The following is a 20,839-nucleotide window of genomic DNA, read 5'->3' on the forward strand; positions in this document are numbered from 1 at the left end:
TTTTGCAGCTTGCAACTTTGCTTTTCCCACTTCCAGCAGCACAGCACAATAAATCATCACTTTCTGGTGATTTCTATCCACTTGCACAATTTGCGAACGCCACGGGTAGAAATATATGATTATCTATCATAAAAAAGAGCCTTTATCAGCTCAGTGCCAAGGCACGATCCGGCAAATCTGCTCCGTGTTTTGAGAGCTACCTTGTTAATAGCTCTGCAATGAGCACAAGCACTCGCGGTGTCTAATAAACGTGGAATCTACTGAAGAGAACAGGGATGATTGTGGGAGAGTATCGAGCAGTCACTCGAACTTGCTTCCACTCCGGATAAAAAAAAAGACACTTATTTTCCTGTGTGACACAGGCGCGCGCTGAAGCCCACATCTGGGCTGTTCTGACAAGCCTGCGATGTGTTATACACATGTGTTGCCTGGTGGTGGTGGTGAGGCGGGCAGGACAGTTTGATTTGGCGAGAAATTACTCCCGGCACAGGCGAGGGCAGTTTCAATTGTGGAGCATTTGGGCGCGGATACGCGGCAAACGGGATGCTATTGCTTCAGCACTTATGTAGCAGCAGCCTGGGAATGCTAAACTTTATCGTTTGGTCTGCCCTTCTCTATTTGCAAATCGTCTGCCAAGGTAAGGAAACAAAAGAAAATATTTCTGGATTACTTACATCCACAGGAATAAAGGTAACTTTGCGATACAAGGGGGTGAATTGTGACTCCTGCCCTCGCACTGGTCAGCGGCGGTCTTCAGACAGGGATGAGCACTGCCCGCTGTCTGGTCTACTCAGGTTAATTGGTAGATATCCCTTGCAGGTTTTTTGCTTATTGACCTTTGCTACGGGTCGTTGTTCTTCGGGGTAAACTCTGTTGTTTTCAGAGCTTCGGTCAATTAAGAACCTCCCTCCCCCCCCCCCCCCCCCAACTCACCCTTCCCCTTACATGTAATATATAATTCGCTAACTTTGAGGAAAAGTTAAACGTTACAAACTGACCTTGTGAAAAGGTTCATTTCCTGCAACTGAATGTAGTAACGTTCTTTACAGGAGCTCGCTGACCCCCCCCCCCCCCCCCCCCCCCCCCGGTGTTCAATACATATGTATATGTCTAATAATCGAGGTGAGCCTGTTTTGCCAACTGGTTCAATCTGCAAAGCGGGTATACGTGTGTGTGTGTGTATATATATATATATATATATGATATGATAACTGGGTAAATGCAACCTGTTACAGTTGAACAATATAATTCAGGAATATCCCATTTCATCGTATGCTGACGCTGTTCTGCTGCATTTTTGCCGTTAAACTTTATGATATCTCAATTAGAACGAGCGAGGGAAACGAGAAAAGTCACTGAGAGATGGGATTCCTGGTCACTATACTGCAACAGTGGCGATGTATGAAATGTATTACGAAGGATGAACAAATGGTTGATGTATCTATTATTTATTGGTTTCTGCACGAGGGCTCGGCTTCTGTCGGAGTACTCCACATAATTTTAAGAAAGAAGAATATTAGATGTGAGTGACAGAGGCGAGTGAGAGCAGGTGGAAGTGCCGAAAGATGGGGCGAAGTGAGTGACGGCTGAATCTGACCTGCTGATAACTTTGAGACTTGGGAATTTTTTTTTAGAAACCGCAAACGTTTATGCACATTTTATTATATTGTGGCAGAAATGTCATTTATCGTACTTAACCTGCGTTTAAATTATTAATTTGCACAATGGCTATAATATCTAGATAGCGTGTTCAATGCTCGCAGCTTCCAAATAAAGTCCGGCAGGTTCACAATTGGGACGGGGTGTACCAGGGAAGGTTCACGATTGGGGCAGAGTGTACCCGGGTAGGTTCACCATTGGGGCAGGGTGTACCCGGGCATGTTCACCATTGGGGAAGGGTATACCCGGGCAGGTTCACAATTGGGGCAGGGTGTACCCGGGCATGTTCACCATTGGGGCAGGGTGTACCCGGGCTGGTTCACCATTGGGGCAGGGTGCACTCGGGCTGGTTCACCATTGGGGCAGGGTGTACCCGGGGAGGTTCACCATTGGGGCAGAGTGTACCCGGGTAGGTTCACCATTGGGGCAGGGTGTACCCGGGGCGGTTCACCATTGGGGCAGGGTGTACCCGGGCATGTTAACCATTGGGGCAGGGTGTACCCGGGCTGGTTCACCATTGGGGCAGGGTGTACTCGGGCTGGTTCACCATTGGGGCAGGGTGTACCCGGGCATGTTCACCATTGGGGCAGGGTGTACCCGGGGCAGGCTCACCATTGGGGCAGGGTGTACCCGGGCAGGTTCACTATTGGGGCAGGGTGTACCCGGGGCAGGCTCACCATTGGGGCAGGGTGTACCCGGGCAGGTTCACCATTGGGACGGGGTGTACCCGGGGAGGTTCACCATTGGGGCAGAGTGTACCCGGGTAGGTTCACCATTGGGGCAGGGTGTACCGGGGCATGTTCACCATTGGGGAAGGGTATACCCGGGCAGGTTCACAATTGGGGCAGGGTGTACCCGGGCAGGTTCACCATTGGGGCAGGGTGTACCCGGGCATGTTCACCATTGGGGCAAGTGTACCCGGGCTGGTTCACCATTGGGGCAGGGTGTACCCGGGCATGTTCAACATTGGGGCAGGGTGTACCCGGGCTGGTTCACCATTGGGGCAGGGTGTACTCGGGCTGGTTCACCATTGGGGCAGGGTGTACCCGGGCATGTTCACCATTGGGGCAGGGTGTACCCGGGCTGGTTCACCATTGGGGCAGGGTGTACTTGGGCTGGTTCACCATTGGGGCAGGGTGTACCCGGGGAGGTTCACCATTGGGGCAGAGTGTACCCGGGTAGGTTCACCATTGGGGCAGGGTGTACCCGGGGAGGTTCACCATTGGGGCAGGGTGTACCCGGGCATGTTCACCATTGGGGCAGGGTGTACCCGGGCTGGTTCACCATTGGGGCAGGGTGTACTCGGGTTGGTTCACCATTGGGGCAGGGTGTACCTGGGCATGTTCACCATTGAGGCAGGGTGTACCCGGGCATGTTCACCATTGGGGCAGGGTGTACCCGGGCAGGTTCACCATTGGGGCAGGGTGTACCCGTGCAGGTTCACCATTGGGGCAGGGTGTACCTGGGCATGTTCACCATTGGGGCAGGGTGTACCCGGACTGGTTCACCATTGGGGCAGAGTGTACCCGTGCAAGTTCACCATTGGGACAGGGTGTACCCGGGCTGGTTCACCACTGGGGCAGGGTGTACCCGTGCAGGTTCACCATTGGGGCAGGGTGTACCCGTGCAGATTCACCATTGGGGAAGGGTGTACCTGGGCATGTTCACCATTGGGGCAGGGTGTACCCGTGCAGGTTCACCATTGGGGCAGGGTGTACCCAGGCAGGTTCACCACCGGGCAGGGTGTACCCGGGCAGGTTCACCATTGGGGCAGTGTGTACCCGGTCAGGTTCAGCACCGGGCAGGGTGTACCCAGGCAGGTTCACCAATGGGGCAGGGTGTACCTGGGCAGGTTCACCAATGGGGCAGGGTGTACCCGGGCAGGTTCACAATTGGGGCAGGGTGTACCCGGGGCAGGTTTACCATTGGGGCAAGGTGTACCCTGGTAGGTTTGCAATGAAGGCAGAGTGTATCCGGGCAGGGTCATCATTGGGGCAGGGTGTACCCGGGCAGGTTCACAATGGAGGCAGGGTGTACCCGGGCAGGTTCACAATGGAGGCAGGGTGTACCCGGGCAGGTTCACAATGGAGGCAGGGTGTACCCGGGCAGGTTCACAACCGGGGAGGTTCACCATTGGGGCAGGGTGTACCCGGGCAGGTTCACCATTGGGGCAGGGTGTACCCGGGCAGGTTCACCATTGGGGCAGGGTGTACCCGGGCAGATTCACAATGAAGGCACAGTGTACCCAGGGCAGGTTCACCATTGGGGCAGGGTGTACCCGGGCAGGTTCACAATGGAGGCAGGGTGTACCGTGGGCAGGTTCACCATTGGGGCAGGGTGTACCCGGGCAGGTTCACCATTGGGGCAGTGTGTACCCGGTCAGGTTCAGCACCGGGCAGGGTGTACCCGGGCAGGTTCACCAATGGGGCAGGGTGTACCCGGGCAGGTTAATCAATGGGGCAGGGTGTACCCGAGGCAGGTTCGCAAAGGAGGCAGAGTGTACCCGGGCAGGTTTACAATTGGGGCAGGGTGTACCCGTGCAGGTTCACAATTGGGGCAGGGTGTACCCGGGCAGGTTCACAATTGGGGCAGGGTGTACCCGGGGCAGGTTTACCATTGGGGCAAGGTGTACCCTGGTAGGTTTGCAATGAAGGCAGAGTGTATCCGGGCAGGGTCATCATTGGGGCAGGGTGTACCCGGGAGGTTCACAATGGAGGCAGGGTGTACCCGGGCAGGTTCACAATGGAGGCAGGGTGTACCCGGGCAGGTTCACCACCGGGGAGATTCACCATTGGGGCAGGGTGTACCCGGGCAGGTTCACCATTGGGGCAGGGTGTACCCGGGCAGGTTCACAATGAAGGCACAGTGTACCCAGGGCAGGTTCACCATTGGGGCAGGGTGTACCCGGGCAGGTTCACAATGGAGGCAGGGTGTACCGTGGGCAGGTTCACCATTGGGGCAGGGTGTACCCGGGCAGTTTCACCATTGGGGCAGAGTGTACCCAGGGCAGGTTCACCATTGGGGCAGGGTGTACCCGGGCAGGTTCCCAATGGAGGCAGAGTGTACCCAGGGCAGGTTCACCATTGGGGCAAGGTGTACCCGGGCAGGTTCACAATGGAGGCAGGGTGTACCCTGGCAGGTTCACAATGATGGCAGGGTGTACCCTGGTATGTTTGCAATTTTGTACTTTGGCGATGATAGGTGAAATGCCTGCCACTCTATTAAAGTGACAAGTTCAAGACCAAGTTTTTGGATTGTTTGACTGAAGCAGATCAGGGAGAATTTCAGTGATGATATCAAATAGACTGAGTGCATTCTGACAGGGAAACATGATTTGAAGATTAGAATAAAAGCAAAATTCTGCAGGATTAGAAACAGAAAATACTGGAATAACTCAGCAGGCCAGGCAGCATCTGCGGGGAGGGAATACAAACTCAACTTTCCCAGTCTGTATGACTCGCTGTGATTTGAAATTGGATTGATTTTGTGGGGATGAACCTTTAGGTGGCCAACATTTTTATCGATAACCTTGGGCACTTTTGCTGAACATATCATGGAGGCCCTTCTGGATAGATTCAGTTTGTGTGTAAAATAACATTTTTGTGTTCTTTAGCAATAATGGTACATCATTCGGAAACTAGTCGTCAGACAGCAACCTTGCAAGCTGTTTTTTCTTTCCTGACTTCATACGGAGGAATGCACCAGCATAAGTTATGTATTCATTGACATTAAAATGCAGCATTCAGGAGCTCGTGTTCAATTGACACTCTTTAGTTGATCTTGGTATCATGGCTTTGCAAATCTTTTTTTGCCTGAAGTAGTTACAATTTTTCATGCTTTTGAATGCATTCCATCCAGGATGCTGCATAGCTGGGGGAAAGGGTAGTGCACGGCATGTAGTAGCAAATCGAAAGTTCCGTTGGAACCATGAAGCAGAAAGCTTGAATTCTTAATATCTAAACACCAAAGGTATGCTATCCTTTTATGGCACGGTGCCATGTACTTTGGTATTCTTTACACTGCATACTACTTAAACTACTGTGTTCACAATACTCGCCAGGAAAAAAGATTGGATGTTACTGTGGTAGCTCGGCTGAGTAACAAATGTAGGAAATAAAACATGTGCATATTTCCTATTGAAAGTGAAGTGATTTTCTTTTTGCAAAAGAGTTAGAACATAGAACATAGAACAGTACAGCACAGAACAGGCCCTTCGGCCCTCGATGTTGTGCCGAGCAATGATCACCCTACTCAAACCCACGTATCCACCCTATACGTGTAACCCAACAACCCCCCCTTAACATTACTTGTTAGGACACTACGGGCAATTTAGCATGGCCAATCCACCTAACCCGCACATCTTTGGACTGTGGGAGGAAACCGGAGCACCCGGAAGAAACCCACGCACACACGGGGAGGACGTGCAGACTCCGCACAGACAGTGACCCAGCCGGGAATCGAACCTGGGACCCTGGAGCTGTGAAGCATTTATGCTAACCACCATGCTACCGTGCCGCCCCGCCAAGAATGAAAGCCAAGAATACTAAGGACTGTGTATCTTAGAAAACAAATAACTTTATGTCAAACAGTATTGTCGTTTTTCGTGTTCAATATTAAATATTCTTATTTAGTTTCATTTTCCAATCATTGTTGGTTGTAAAATGCTGATGAATGTCCACTAAATCTGTATGTGGTTTTTAAAAAAATCTTGTGACTTACAGCAGGAAACCCTGAAAGTTTGCATTGCTACAGCTTTGTGCATTTAATTGAAAGTGTAAATGAAATGAGTGATTCATAGTGTGTGGTATCCAAGTCTTATCTTTGAACGGTGATGAATGTTCCCTTGGAATTTAAACCTGATTACACCGCTGGGCCGAGGATATCTGAGCACCTTGGGAAGGGGGAGGTGGGAGACATTTCTTCTGGTCACTATGCATTAGTGACATTTTAAAGTTGGCAGAACTCTCCTTATTGCTATGAAGTAACATTCTAATTACATTCCAAAGCAAAACTACTCTTAGTTTTTGGCGGTGTATCAAGCACTGAAAATCTCCCTGCTGCATCTACAATGGTGCCAGCAAGTCTTGATGAAGATGTCTTTCTTTCCCTTCTGATTTTCTGTATGAGGACATGCTTCTCTCATTTGTACCCAATCCCCTGTGTTTAAACTTCGGACTGAAATAGACCCACTGTAGTTCAAATTTAACGTTGATCATAAACATCATTTGCTGTAAGCTGTTAAGTGTACGTGATGCCAAGAGAATAAAATAGTTGAAAGGTTATTTGAAAATATTTGTTTTGTCAATCCCTGGAAGAATTTGACTACATAAATTGCATTTATCATTGCCTTTCAGCCCATGCAAACATTGTATAACATTTGAACTCTTCTATCCTACGTTGTATGAATCAAATGAAATTCTAACTCTGCGTCGGGCTCTTGTTATCTGTACAGCGCAATATGACACCTGGTGGAATATTTACTACCCGAGTCATCAGGAGAGGTATGGAGACACTTTTAATAGTTTCCATTTTTAACAGGTAACAATCACGTTCCATAACAGGGGCAGACCCTGGGGTGGCCTCAAAATGATATGGTACTGGTCCTGTTTGTCTGTATTCAATCAAATTTTTAACTATTATTTATTGATCATGCATTCATTAATTGTAAGAAAATAGAGAATGGAATGAGGAAAGGCCACTTGTCTCATCACCGGGCAGATGGTGGCTTGTTTTACTGTCACTGAACTAATTATCCAGGGGCTCTGGGGACACTGGTTCAAATCCCATCACAGCAGTCAGTGCAATTTAAATTCTGGAATATAAAGCTAATCTGAGTAATGGTGAATGACAACGGTCATTGATTGTTGTAAAACTCATCACGTTCATTTTTTAGGGGAGGGTGTGTGCTATCGTTAACTGGACTGACCTACATATGACCCCAGGGAATGTGACTGACTCTTAACTAATTTTGTGCAATTGTCTAAGGCAGGGATTTTCAAAGTGCGAGTCGCAACCCGAGGGCGGGTGTCAGAAGGGTCATGGAGCCGATCGGTAGCAGAGTTCCTGCAGTGGTCCCGATCGCGGGAACAGTGCCCACTGGCTGCTACCAAGACTGGAGGCTGCTGCCGCCTTCTAAATGAGAATAAAATGAGACTGTGTGCAGTCCTCTGGCCAAAAGTAGCAGCAGTGAGCTGGTCACGCGCCCTGCACCAATACTTAACATCAAACATCCTGTATGTACGTGCTTTTGGCGCCAAATCACCGAGTGGAGATTCTTCCATATTCGAGATGCTAGCAAGCAAGGTAAGAGGACTGTGAAGATGAATCATTTTGAAACAGGAAAGATGGCCCAAGACATAAATAGGCTGAGCACCTACTGGCCAGGATCTCACATCTGCAGTTGCTAAGGAGAGTCTGGGGCAGGGCAGAGCAGTGCTAGTGTTATCCTTGAACAGATTTCCAGGGCATCTGTTTAACAGTCTACAAAGAAGAAACTTAACTTGAAAACAAAGCAATATTAAGATGATTTCTTGAGGTATAGTTTTGTCAATTGTTTTGTCAAGTAAGGATGTGTGTTATTGTGGTGGTATGAATGTGAGCACTGCCATTGGTGCAGAGCATGGGTTTCCCATTGGCTCAGGCTGGTCATGTGCCTCTCGTCCGATTGGCTGGGACTAGTCATGTGACTGCTCACCAATTGGTCGAGAGGCAAGTAGACCCCGCCTCCGAGGCGGGGTATAAGTACACAGAGTTCCCGGCGGTCGGCCTTACTCTGTAGTCGACCACCGGGCTAACAACTAGCTGATTAAAGCCACAGTTCGGATCCTAATCGTGTCTTGAATCCAATTGATGGGACATCAATTTAATCAGCTAGAATTTTGGAATGGAGCTACGCATCAAGCCTGACTGCCTCCGTACCAGCCCGCATGCTTCAAATGCATCTGCAATCTTTAAACACTGGCAGGCGTGTTTTAATAGTTACCTGACGACTGCAGCCGGCAAGCCCACCAAGGAGAAGAAACGAGGTGCCTGCTGGACTCCGGGAGCACGGAAAGTTTCATCCACCCCGACACGGTAAGACGCTGCGCGCTCCCCATCCACCCAGTTAAGCATAAGATTGAATTGGCCTCGGGTTCGCACTCCGTCCAAATCACCGGGTGCTGCATAGCGGACCTCACGGGAGGGTCTTCAAAAACTTCAAACTCCTCATCCTCCCCCATCAATGCACTCCGGCACTCTTGGGCCTGGATTTCCAGTGCAACCTGCAGAGCTTGACCTTCCAATTTGGCGGCCTATTCCTCCTCTTACTGTTTGCAGCCTCGCGTCCCTCAAAGTGGAGCCCCCTTCCTTGTTTGCTAATCTCACCCCAGATTGTAAACCTGTCGCCACGAGGAGCAGACGATACAGTGCCCAGGACCGGAACTTCATCGGGTCCGAGGTCCAGAGGCTCCTTAAGGAAGGAGTTATCGAGGCCAGCAACAGTCCCTGGCGATCCCAAGTGCTGGTTGTTCGGACTGGGGAGAAAAACCGGATGGTCATTGATTACAGTCAGATCATCAACAGGTTTACGCAGCTGGACGCGTATCCTCTCCCCCGTATTTCCAACCTGGTTAACAGGATCGCGAAGTACAAAGTCTTCTCCACGGTGGACCTTAAGTCCGCCTACCACCAGCTCCCCATCCGTGCGAGTGACCGAAAGTGCACCACGTCTGAGGCAGATGGGCGCCTCTACCACTTCCTCAGGATTCCATTCGGTGTCACAAATGGAGTCTCGGTCTTCCAACAGGAGATGGACCGAATGGTCGACAAGCATGGTTTATGGGCCACCTTCCCGTATCTCGATAACGTCACCATCTGCGGCCACGACCAGCAGGACCACGACATCAACCTCCAAAAATTCCTCCGAACCGCAAAACTCCTTAATTTAACTTACAATAAGGATATGTGCGTGTTTAGCACCGACCGTCTAGCCATCCTTGGCTACGTAGTGCGTAACGGAGTGATAGGCCCCGATCCCGACGCATGCGCCCCCTGATGGAACTTCCCCTCCCAAACTCCCTCAAATCCCTCAAACGCTGCCTGGGCTCCTTCTCATATTATGCCCAGTGGGTCCCCAACTACGCCACAAAGCCCGCCCCCTCATCCAGTCCACCTCCTTTCCCCTGTCGATGGAGGCCCGCCAGGCCTTTAGCAGCATCAAAGCGGATATCGCAAAGGCCACGATGCATGCTATCTACGAGTCTCTCCCATTCCAGGTCGAGAGCGACGCGTCTGACGTAGCTCTGGCGTCCACCCTGAACCAAGTGGGCAGACCCGTGACCTTCTTTTCACAAACCCTCCAGGCTTCCGAAATCCGCCATTCCTTGGTGGAAAAGGAGGCACAGGCCATTGTTGAAGCTGTGCGACATTGGAGGCACTATCTGGCCGGCAGGAGGTTTACCCTCCTCACAGACCAATGGTCAGTAGCTTTCATGTTCGACAATGCACAGAGGGGCAAGATCAAGAACGACAAGATCTTGCGGTGGCGGATCGAGTTGTCCACGTACAACTACGATATCTTGTATCGTCCTGGGAAGCTCAACGAGCCTTCCGATGCCCTATCCCATTGTACCTGCGCCAGCGTGCAGATTGACCGCCTCCGCTCCCTCCACACGGACCTCTGCCATCCAGGGGTCACCCGTTTCTACCATTTTATTAAGACCCGCAACCTGCCCTACTCCGTTGAGGAAGTCAGGACAGTCACCAGGGACTGCCACGTCTGCGCCGAGTGCAAACCGCACTTCTACCGCCCCGAACGAGCGCATCTGATCAAGGCATCCCGCCCCTTTGAACATCTCAGTATAGACTTCAAGGGTCCCCTCCCCTCCAACAACCGTAACACATATTTCTTGAGTGTTATCGACGAAAACTCCCGCTTCCCTTTCACCATTCCCTGTCCCGACATGACCACAACAACCGTCATAAAGGCCCTCCTATCCATCTTCTCCCTGTTCGGTTACCCTGCGTACATCCACAGCGACCGGGAGTCCTCCTTTATGAGTGACGAACTGCGTCAGTTCCTGCTCAGCAGGGGCATAGCCTCTAGCAGGATGACCAGTTATAACCCCTGGGGTAATGGTCAGGTCGAGCAGGAGAATGGCACCATTTGGAAGACCATCCTGCTGGCCCTACGGTCCAGAGATCTCCCTATTCCCCGTTGGCAAGAAGTCATTCCCGACGCCCTGCATTCAATCCGGTCTCTCCTCTGCACTACCACTAATCAAACACCTCATGAACGTCTTCTTGTTTTCCCCAGGAAGTCGTCCTCAGGATCCCCTCTCCCGACCTGGCTGGCCACCCCCGGGCCCATCTTGCTCCGGAAGCATGTGCGGGTGCACAAGTCCGACCTGTTGGTTGCGCGAGTCCAGTTACTCCGCGCCAACCCGCAATATGCGTACATGGAGTATCCCGACGTTCGGCAGGATACGGTCTCGCTTCGGGACCTGGCACCCACCGGCGTGTGGCCTTCTCCCCCTACATCATCACCTCCCCCCTAACCCCAATTCCCCCCAGCACCCCCATGACCCAGCGCACATGCCTCCTCTCCCCCTATTACAGCGTCTCCACCACGGGCCTGGGGTATGGAGACACATCTACGACCGACGCTCCTGTAGGCAAGGACGACCATCGGCCCAACGTCACCGGCTCCACTGCGACGGTCCTCTAGAACACCACGGGCACCCGACAGGCTGATCGTGTCCATCTGATGTGGCCATGGGACATTTTGGACTTTGTTGTTATTCCGTTGCACATTTTGAACTTTGTTGTTATTCCGTTGCACCTTAAGTAGTAGTATTGTTTTTTTTGCCACGAGCCAGTGGGCAGCCCACCTTTCTCGATTTTAGCTGCTCATACCACCAGTCCTCGGACCCCCCCTCTCTCTTCAACTTCCACCCCCCCCGCCTTTTTTCTCCACAAGGGGTGAATGTGGTGGTATGAATGTGAGCACTGCCATTAGTGCAGAGCATGGGTTTCCCATTGGCTCTGGCTGGTCATGTGCCTCTCATCTGATTGGCTGGGACTAGTCATGTGACTGCTCACCAATTGGTCGAGAGGCAAGTAGACCCCGCCTCCGAGGCGGGGTATAAGAACCCAGAGTTCCCGGCGGTCGGCCTTACTCTGTAGTCGACCACCGGGCTAACAACTAGCTGATTGAAGGCACAGTTCGGATCCTAATCGTGTCTTGAATCCAATTGATGTTACATCAGTTATATGCATGGCAGTACTCATAAATGAGAGGATACATTTCAGATTTTGAAAGAAGTGGTGGGTGAAAAATTTATTTTAGCGTCAGTTATTAACTTCACTTATTAACTTACTGCTGACTCCAAATGAAAAGATTACCCTGCTGTGCCTGACCTTAGCACATCAAAAACACACTAAAAGCCCAAGATGCTGTCAGTGTTCTGGAATAGCATCTCCCAAGAGTATCCAGTGCTGAGTAAAACAAGCATTTTGTTGCTATTACCCTTCCTGACGATCTACAGATGCAAGGTTGGATTTTTCATTCTAACAAAGGTGAAGACAGTGCAGAGGAACTGGCTGAACTTGCCCTGTCCGCCTGTGAACCTTATTGAAGGAAGATTGTGAGGACCAAGCAGGCTCCCCTTTCACATTAAAGGTAAGCGAACGGGAAAAGTAAGCAAAGTTCGGCTGGAGTGGGTCCCGAAGGTCATGAGAAAGTGGGTCCCGGGTAAAAAGTTTGAAAAACACTGATCAAAGGTCCACTCACATCAAGGACAATTAGAGACATGTCGATCTTGCAAATGATGCGAGCATCCCATGAAAGAATAGAGGGGAAAAAAAGGGCCTTCTGTCATTAACCTCTTATGAACTATTCTAATGTCTTGGTGGAAAGATTTACTGTTTTGATACTTTGCAGCTAAATTATTAAAAGTGTTCTTTTTGCATGGATTCACTATTTTTCTATGGATGATGAACAAAGAAAATGTGCCGTGCCAACTCCCTCCTCACCCCTCACCCCTGTCTCACCAAACCTGTGTGTCAATAATAAACCCCTAAAGGCAAATTTAACAAAACTATGGAGTGCTTTTTATCTCCAGTATTCAGCTATGGACGCCATAGGCAACCACCTATACAATTTGGGATACTCCTGACATCCTTTCATCATGTACCTAGCTTGACAATGGTTGCAATAAGCAGCATCAAGCCTCCAATGCCACCAATATCATTTTGTTCTCTCTGCAGAATATTCACTTTACCATGTTTCAGATCTAACTGTTAACTTGTCTTAAAATTATTTGCTGGATATTTTGTAAGATGCCCACTACACCTTTTGTCAATATTAAATTGCAGACTTTATGACGCTGTTAGAGCTTTTCTACAGTTTAAGCAGCTGTAATAAATGTAATTACAATGAAATGCTACACAGAAGCAAAAAGAGAATGGAAAAATATTGATCTCCCATGTTCAGCCATTTTCAAATGGGGTTGGTCGGGTTTTCTATATTTTCTTTTAGACTTCACTGCAGATGGGCACCACCTACAATATTCTGCACACTGTCCATACATAATGATGGTGTGGGCAATGAGAGAAAAGTGCTGAGTTGTAAGAATAAAGCGCAAGTTTCGTGGAGCAGGCTATTTGTTTTAATGCCTGACACTAACTTGAAACAACATTTTTGTTTTGTTTAATTGCCACAATCTTTAACACTATTAAAAATAAAAATGATTCCTTATCAAAAATAATTTGCCTTTCCCACAGATTAACAATCTCCATTTTTATATCTACATACATAATAAACATATGAATTAAGAGCAGGAGTAAGCCAATTGGTCACTGTGGAAAATAAGATATTGGCTGCTCTGATTGTTGTCTCAACTCCATCTTCTGCCTACTCCTGATAAGTTTAGATTCTTGACTAACAAGGGACTCCATCTACCTCTGCCTTACAATTATTCATTGATCCTGCCTCCACCACTCTGAGGAAGAGAGTTACAAAGATTCATGTCCTCCTGAGAGAAACAAAATCTTCTCGGCTCCGCCTTACTTCCACAAGGGGAAACGTCTGTTGAGCATCAACCCTGTCAACTCTCCTCACGATCTTCTATTGTTTGATTAAGATTGCTTCTTGATCTTCTAAACTCTAATGGATACAGGCCCAACCTGTAAGCTAACCTCCAGGTATCAGTCAGGTTAATCTTCACTGGATTACTTTTAATAGAAGAAAGAAGAATTGCTTTAATGCATTTATATTCTTTCTCAAATCAGGAGGCCAAAACTGTACACAGCATTCCTGGTGTGGTCTTGACATCGCCCTATTCACCTGAACTGATGTAAAATATCCCTACTTTTATATTCCACCACGTTTGCAATAGATGTCAACATTCCTGTTGCCTTACTTTTCACTTGCTGTCCCTGCATACTAACTTTTTGTGATTTATAAACTAAAACACCCAGATCCCTCTGTATGAAGCGGACAAGTTCACATTTTCTCACATTATATTCTGTCAGCCAAATTTTGCCCAATCACTTAACCTACCTTTGCCCCTTTGCAGACTCCCTGGCCGGGATTCTCCGACCCTGACACCGGCTTGCCGAGTCTCTGGCGCTGATTCTTGGGCGCCTGCGGGATCGCCCCCGTGCCAGTCGGAGTCCCGCGGGCATGGGTCACGTATGGTCCCACACGACAGGACCTGGAATTTCTGTGTGCGAGGGCCGTATTGGTGGAGGGGGGTAGGGGGATCCGGCCCCGGGGGGGCCTCCACCGTGGCCTGGCCCGTGATTGGTGCCTACCGATCGGCGGGTGGGCTGGTTCCATGGGGGCCTCTGTTCCTGCATGCCGGGCCCCTAAAGAGCTCCACCATATTCCCCGGGGGCCGCATGGAGACAGGAACCCATGCGCATATGTGGAATCACGCCAGCTGTGGCGCGCATGCACAGAATCACGCTGGCCGTAGCGTGCATGCGCAAACTCGCACCGGCTGCAGTGCGGGCACCACTCTGGCGCTGGCCTAGCCCCCTCATAAGGCGAGCATACCGGACAATTGAGGACCGTTGACGCCGGAGTGGTTCATGCCGATTTTCACGCCGCCGTCAGAACCTGACCGTGGGAATAGAGAATCCCGGCCCTTATGTCCACTTCACAATTTACTTTCCTTTTGTGTCATCAGAAAATTCAGCAACCATACATTGGCCCCAGCACTGATACCTGTGGCACTCTACATGTCACATTTTGCTAACCTGAAAATGACCCATTTATGCCTACTCTCTGTTTCCTGCTAGCTAATCAATCCTTTATCCATGCTAATTTTAACCCTGAACCATGAGCTCGTATTTTTCAAATAAAAAGAGCGGCCTTCATTGTAGCAGGAGCTATTTTAAATTACATGAAATTGAAAAGATTTGTGAATTATTTTTATCCCACCTGCTTCTCCTTCCCAGCCTGAAACATTGCATCATGTACTCAGTCTATTCCAATTATCTCTTTGTTTGCCTTTGAGGAAAAAGCAGAATTTGCATGTTCAAATCTACTTGATTGCAACTGAGTTTACATTACTAATAGTGTGCAGTTAGTCTATATTTTTATGGTTGGGAAAGCCAGAGTTCAGGTATGAGCATTTAGAGATGCATATTTGCAAAGTAGCAATGCCTAACTACTTTCCAGCTGTCCAAAATTGACAGCATAATTGCAGATTCATGACGCACTATGACACCCAAATGTATGATAACCAAGCCATGTGATACCTCCTCAGACTCTTCTACACTGTTTGGGCTTGGCAGCATTGGAAGACCATCCCAGCCCACTATATAACCAGGGATAATAAGTGCTTGGGCAGTCTCATCTGTATCTGAGATGTTCCTCTGGCTCATTTGGAATCAGCAGCCATTGCTACCCACACTGTCTCTCCAAGTTCTGAGAGCCAGTTGGCAATCTTTCCACTTGGAAAACATTGACCATGATGCCTTGTTACTCATAAGTATGGATGTTGCTGACGCTGCCACAGCATGTACTGCTTTGAAGTAAATCCCTCTGTAGCTGCAGAGAATCGTATTGGATTCTGTTACCAGGCAAGTCCACTCCTGCAAAGCAGCTGCTGTGAAATATCTCCATATGTTTCTATGCTCTGCAAATATCCTTCATTTCATGAGATGCCCATTAAGATCTGCTTCCTTGGAAATAAACCACTGATATTTCCTTGGTCATTGCCTAATTGCTCAGAATCTACTTCAATGCATTCAACTTGTTTTTACTGTGTTTTGAGACTCGCCCAATGAAATTCCCTTATGTATTTTATCTTCTGATCCGCAGTAAATATCTGGGGCTGGTGAATGTATGTAGGAATAACAGCAATGGGGTAGTCTTGTTTCTGTTGCAACTTTTCAGTAATTGTTTCATGGGACATGAACAAGGTCAGTATTTGTTTTCCATCGCTACTTACCATTGGGAAAGTGGTGATGAGCCACCTGTTTGAACCGCTGCAGTCCATGTGGTGTAGGTACATCAACCGTGCAGTTAGGGATTGAGTTCCTGGTTGCTGATCCAATAACAGCACAGGAACAGTGACTATAGTTCCAAGTCAGCATGGTGTGTGACTTGAAGGAGAACTTGCAGGTGTTGGTGTTATCGCCAGATGCGGAAGGGCCTGGAGGTTATTCCTGTACTGATTCAATTCATGTTTCTTCCCTTGATGACCTGAGGAGACAAAAGAAAAAAGCTTGCGTTACAGGCTTTTGCTGTCACTTACAACTCTCATCATTATCCTACACTGCAGTTCCAGTGACAAGTTCTATGCACACTTTCCTTTATTTCCATAATCAAAGCTTCCGATATAATGACTTGGTCATCATAAACTGACTTGAGAGTTCAGGACCTCCATTTTTTCCATCTGCCACGCATTTAAATGAATTAATGTCCAGGATAACTTCTTCCTTCTGCTCGGTTTAATTGTCTGATGTTGGCCCTTTCATTATGTACCAGCGTTTTCTGCAAGAGGAATTCAGAATTGTGAAATACCAGAGTTTCTAGCTTCTTATCTAAATTTATGCCTTCAGATCTTGGGAAATGGGGTGAACTTCAAAGGGCAAAAGGCATGCCAAAATGGGAGAGAATATTAAGGCTGAATGTCACAGACTGACTGCATGGAGCAATATCTATTCTGTGAACGTGCGAGGGTATTGAAACTCAGTGATTACTTAAATGTGTCAGCAGGCTATTGGTGCACTTGGCTTGTTAGTTACTTTTGCTGTTCAGTTTCCTCCCACATTGTAGCAGGGTCCTTGGTATTTGGATGTTTTGCTGGCTGCCTTTGCCATCTCCTTCCACATAATGTAGACTGTCTAGTTATGTAGAAAGAAGTGTCAGAGGTCTCTTGCTTCATGAACCACGTTTTCTATTCCTTACCTGTTGTATGCTACCCCAAATCATCTCCACACCTGCAAACATTGAAGCTCTTTGATGCCTGATGTCTCTTTTTCTCCTTTTAGTAACCTGGTTCTTTTAACTCAACGCCATGGTTTTTACATCTAGCTCTAGACCTGTTCTTGTGTCTTCCTGTCCAACATTTTCTGACCACTTGATTCGAACCATTTGTTTCCTTATTTTCCTCATGGTTATTTCAATGAATTGAGCCTGAGATTATGTTTAGCTGAGCACAATTGGAGATTGACTTGGTTCGAGAACCATAACGCCACTGAGTGACTATTAGTAGAATCTAAATTTGGGGAAAAGTAAGTAAAATGGAAAAATATATTGTCATTAAGTGCAAGTGTCTTGATATGAAAATGCTTGAGTAAGAGATGCAGTCAGAACAAATGGAACATTGCAATCTTAATCCAAATATCAACAAGTTTTCTGTAATGGAAAATGGCAGAGCAGCAACAAAAGGACCCAGAGTCAAGTATCAGTTGATTAGAGTCCAAAGCATGCATAAGGAAGTAGATTGGAAGTAGATTAAGCAATTGGTTAAAAAGTGACATAAATGCAGTTTAACAAAAAGCAATTGATTTTCGACTCGTGTCCAGGCATAAAATTGGTATTTAAGATTGGCGAACCCTCATAGAAATTACCTGATTTTTCATTGTCAAATGGGAATGACTGAGGCCGGTGAATTGCGGGATAGGCCAAAAATGAAAACCGCGCTGGGCGCCAAACCGTTTGTAATGCAACTAGCCCGCTCCTGTAGATGAAATCGGGATCCCGCTGTAACGTGGCGACAAACCAATAGTCACCACTTAAACCCTACTTTCAAGCAATTAGCGGGAGTCACCCCATATCCAATAGTCTCCCGTGATCCAGCGGCCTCCCCAGCAAGTGGCCATGTGGGCACTGATTGGTACTCCTTTTGGAAAACATGAAACGGGTGGAAGGGCTGCTGTGGGGACACGGAGTGGCCATCTTTGCTCACAGGCAATGAGCACAGGGGCACTGGACATGCTGTCCCTGTGCTTGGAGGGATGTGGGGGCTAACTGTGGTGTGGGGTGAAACCCCTGTTGGGGGTGGGCTGCCATGGGGGGGGGGGGGAGGGGGGGCTAGAGGGAGGGAGGAATGGGACTGCAGGTGTGGTGAACTGCAGGGGGAGGAAGGCAACCGGGCACGGGCCCTCCATGCCAACCCCTTGATCATGTGTTCCTGTACCAGGAACTGCCTCCACCTGATGTGCATCCTGCGAAGACACTGAGAGGGGATTGTAAGCCACACATGTAGTTCACAGTGGTTGGAGGTCAGGGTTGAATGGAGGGAGGTAAAGCGAGGGCTGAGGGGCTACTGGAGGATTGGGAGGGCTGTTCGTATGGGGGTGAGAAGATGTTGGGGAGGAGGGGGGGGATAGTTCTGTCAACCCATGAGGCGGCCCGGTGTAGGTCGCTGATCTTCTTGCGACACTGGAGGCCTGTCATCCTGGCCACGCTACCTGAGCTGATGGCTGCTGACACTTCATCCCAGGCAGCATAGGTTGCCCTGTGGATCACTCTCCAGCACCCTTGGGGGAACAGGACATCTCTCCTGGCCTTGACCGCATCTGGGAGACTACCCAGGTCAAAGTCTCAAATCTTGGGGCTGGTCATCTCAGTGCCATGCTGAGATCCAAGTGGGGTTGACTGTGCAAGAGCTGTGTATGTGATGCTCGACCTGGTTATAGGGGAGCTGGTGAATGCGGTCCTGATGAATTGGCTGGCGCGCCTCCATTTGCAGCGTAAAGCACGTGGGGTTTCGTTAAGTGGACCAGTTAACATTTTATTGTGTTACCGGCCTCGCCGGGCCGAGCACTGGGATGCTCACGGCAGTTCCCGCTCGCTACCACACTTAGAAATGCTTCCAGAGAATAGCGCCCTGTTTTTTATAATTTTAAAATGGGAATGACTGAGGCAGGGAGCAGTGTTTTGGAGGCTTGGGGTCCATGTTTGCATAAGACATAAAAATTAGATCAAATGAGAAAAAACAGCATGAAATAGATTAATGCTTGTATTTGGCACATGAGGTACGAAACATAAAAAGGAAGGAAGTGCCACTGGAATTACACAGGTACAAAACTGTGTAAAACTGATTATATTTACTGGAGATGATTTGATGGGTATGTGTTCAAAATAATGAAGGTGAGTTTGCAATTAGATGGGGCAACAACTCTCTGTAATAAAGGGAAAGCCAATTATAATTGAATCAAGAAAGTTTCTTCGCACAAAGGGTAATGAAAAGGCTGTGGAATAGAAAGTAGTTGCAGAATTAATCAACATGTTTAAAAGGGACATGGATACTTGGAAAGGTACTTGAAAAGAGTGAACAATTAATTGGGAAGATAAAAATAGACCTGCTGTGGGCAACAAAATGGCACCTCAGTCTCAAGGGGTGTGTGACCTAAGCTTATTTCTGTGGCACAGGAATTATTCTTGGAGCTGTGCGAATGAATTGGTGCTTTTCCTCCCTCCATTCCTTGGTCCCAATACAGGGAGAAGTGATTTATTTTGGATTCTGACTGTTACCCCTGTTAAGGTAGCTTGTGTATTCTCAGTGTGATTTGCACCACAGACTTATGTGATGTCTGAATTATTTGCACATATACAGTATGTATGGGGTACAGATTTGCTAAATGACAGCTGAGCTTTCTGCTAGGTTTAAAATTTGATTTGGAATTTTCTGCTTTATTTGATGTTAAGGCGATGAGGAAGATGGCTTTTGGCCAGCAGAAAAGCAAAACACGCTACAGCCAACATTTCACAATTCTATGGTACTGTTGTCTAGCAGTCTCAATCTGTCACATTTCTACCAATACAGTGAGCCAAACAAATTTCAGACCCTTATCTGGACATGTGCATAAAAGAATGACCAGTTACACGTGCAATGTACCTGAAAGCAAGTAGAGATTGGTGGTAGTGCCGTTCAGCAAAGGAAGATGAAAAGATTGAAAATGACTGTGCACATCTTGTGACAGGAAGGTATTAAACCTTTTGCAGTTAGACCAATGCATTGTGTAATGAATCTGATATAATATAGTATAATCTTTTTCAATTTCTTATTCAACATTTTATATTTGAGTAAATGAACTTTTAGTCATTAGAGAATATACTTGAAAACAGTGAAAATTTTATTGTTTCACCATACCTTCATTATGTGACCAAAGGAGCTAATTGCTAACCATATGGCAGTGTTTGCTCAAGGAACGACCAGATGTTAGAATGGAGTTGGGTTAGTGGTTGTAGGGGAAGAAAAACACATTATACTGATAATTCATTAGCTCTCCTGTTATGGGATGCTGCTTTTGTTTGCATTGGAACTTGAATTAAATTCTGATCTATTGATTTGAACATTTTCCTCCAGCAGAATATGCTTTATATAGCATCAAATAAGAGCACTATGTAGTCTACGAGAATCTAAAAGTAGTGGGGATTTAAATCAGGCTTGTTATAGTCAGCTTGATCTTAATTATTTGAAATTGCAGCTGAATTTAAAACTGCAGTACAATGTATTTCACTTTGACGCAGGTCTGGGGAGACACATTTGTACAATTTACACAGTATGTCTAATTTGAAATGGATACCAATCCAGTTCAAAACTGAATTAGCAACTGTCAAGTAGCTGGGCATAAAACAATGGGATGCAAACTTATGATTGTCTGGAGATGTGAATTCAGGATACCTTTCAGCTTAAAAACAAGGCAGCAATCTAACACTTAAAATGCACTCGTG

The 20,839-nt window shown here is 47.8% G+C and overlaps 1 protein-coding gene across 1 annotated transcript in view; it reads left to right on the forward strand.

The window, feature by feature from the left end:
• The first annotated feature begins 291 nt into the window (after positions 1-291).
• The window catches only part of unc5a (unc-5 netrin receptor A), a 717,175-nt gene continuing 696,627 nt past the window's right edge, over positions 292-20,839 (forward strand). The window contains exon 1 of the mRNA XM_038795643.1: positions 292-637. Coding sequence (XP_038651571.1) covers positions 544-637 — 94 coding nt within the window. The 5' untranslated portion in view covers positions 292-543. The remainder of the gene's footprint in view (positions 638-20,839) is intronic.

Source organism: Scyliorhinus canicula, chromosome 4, assembly GCF_902713615.1.
Source record: "Scyliorhinus canicula chromosome 4, sScyCan1.1, whole genome shotgun sequence".
In the NCBI taxonomy this organism is placed as follows: Eukaryota; Metazoa; Chordata; class Chondrichthyes; order Carcharhiniformes; family Scyliorhinidae; genus Scyliorhinus; species Scyliorhinus canicula.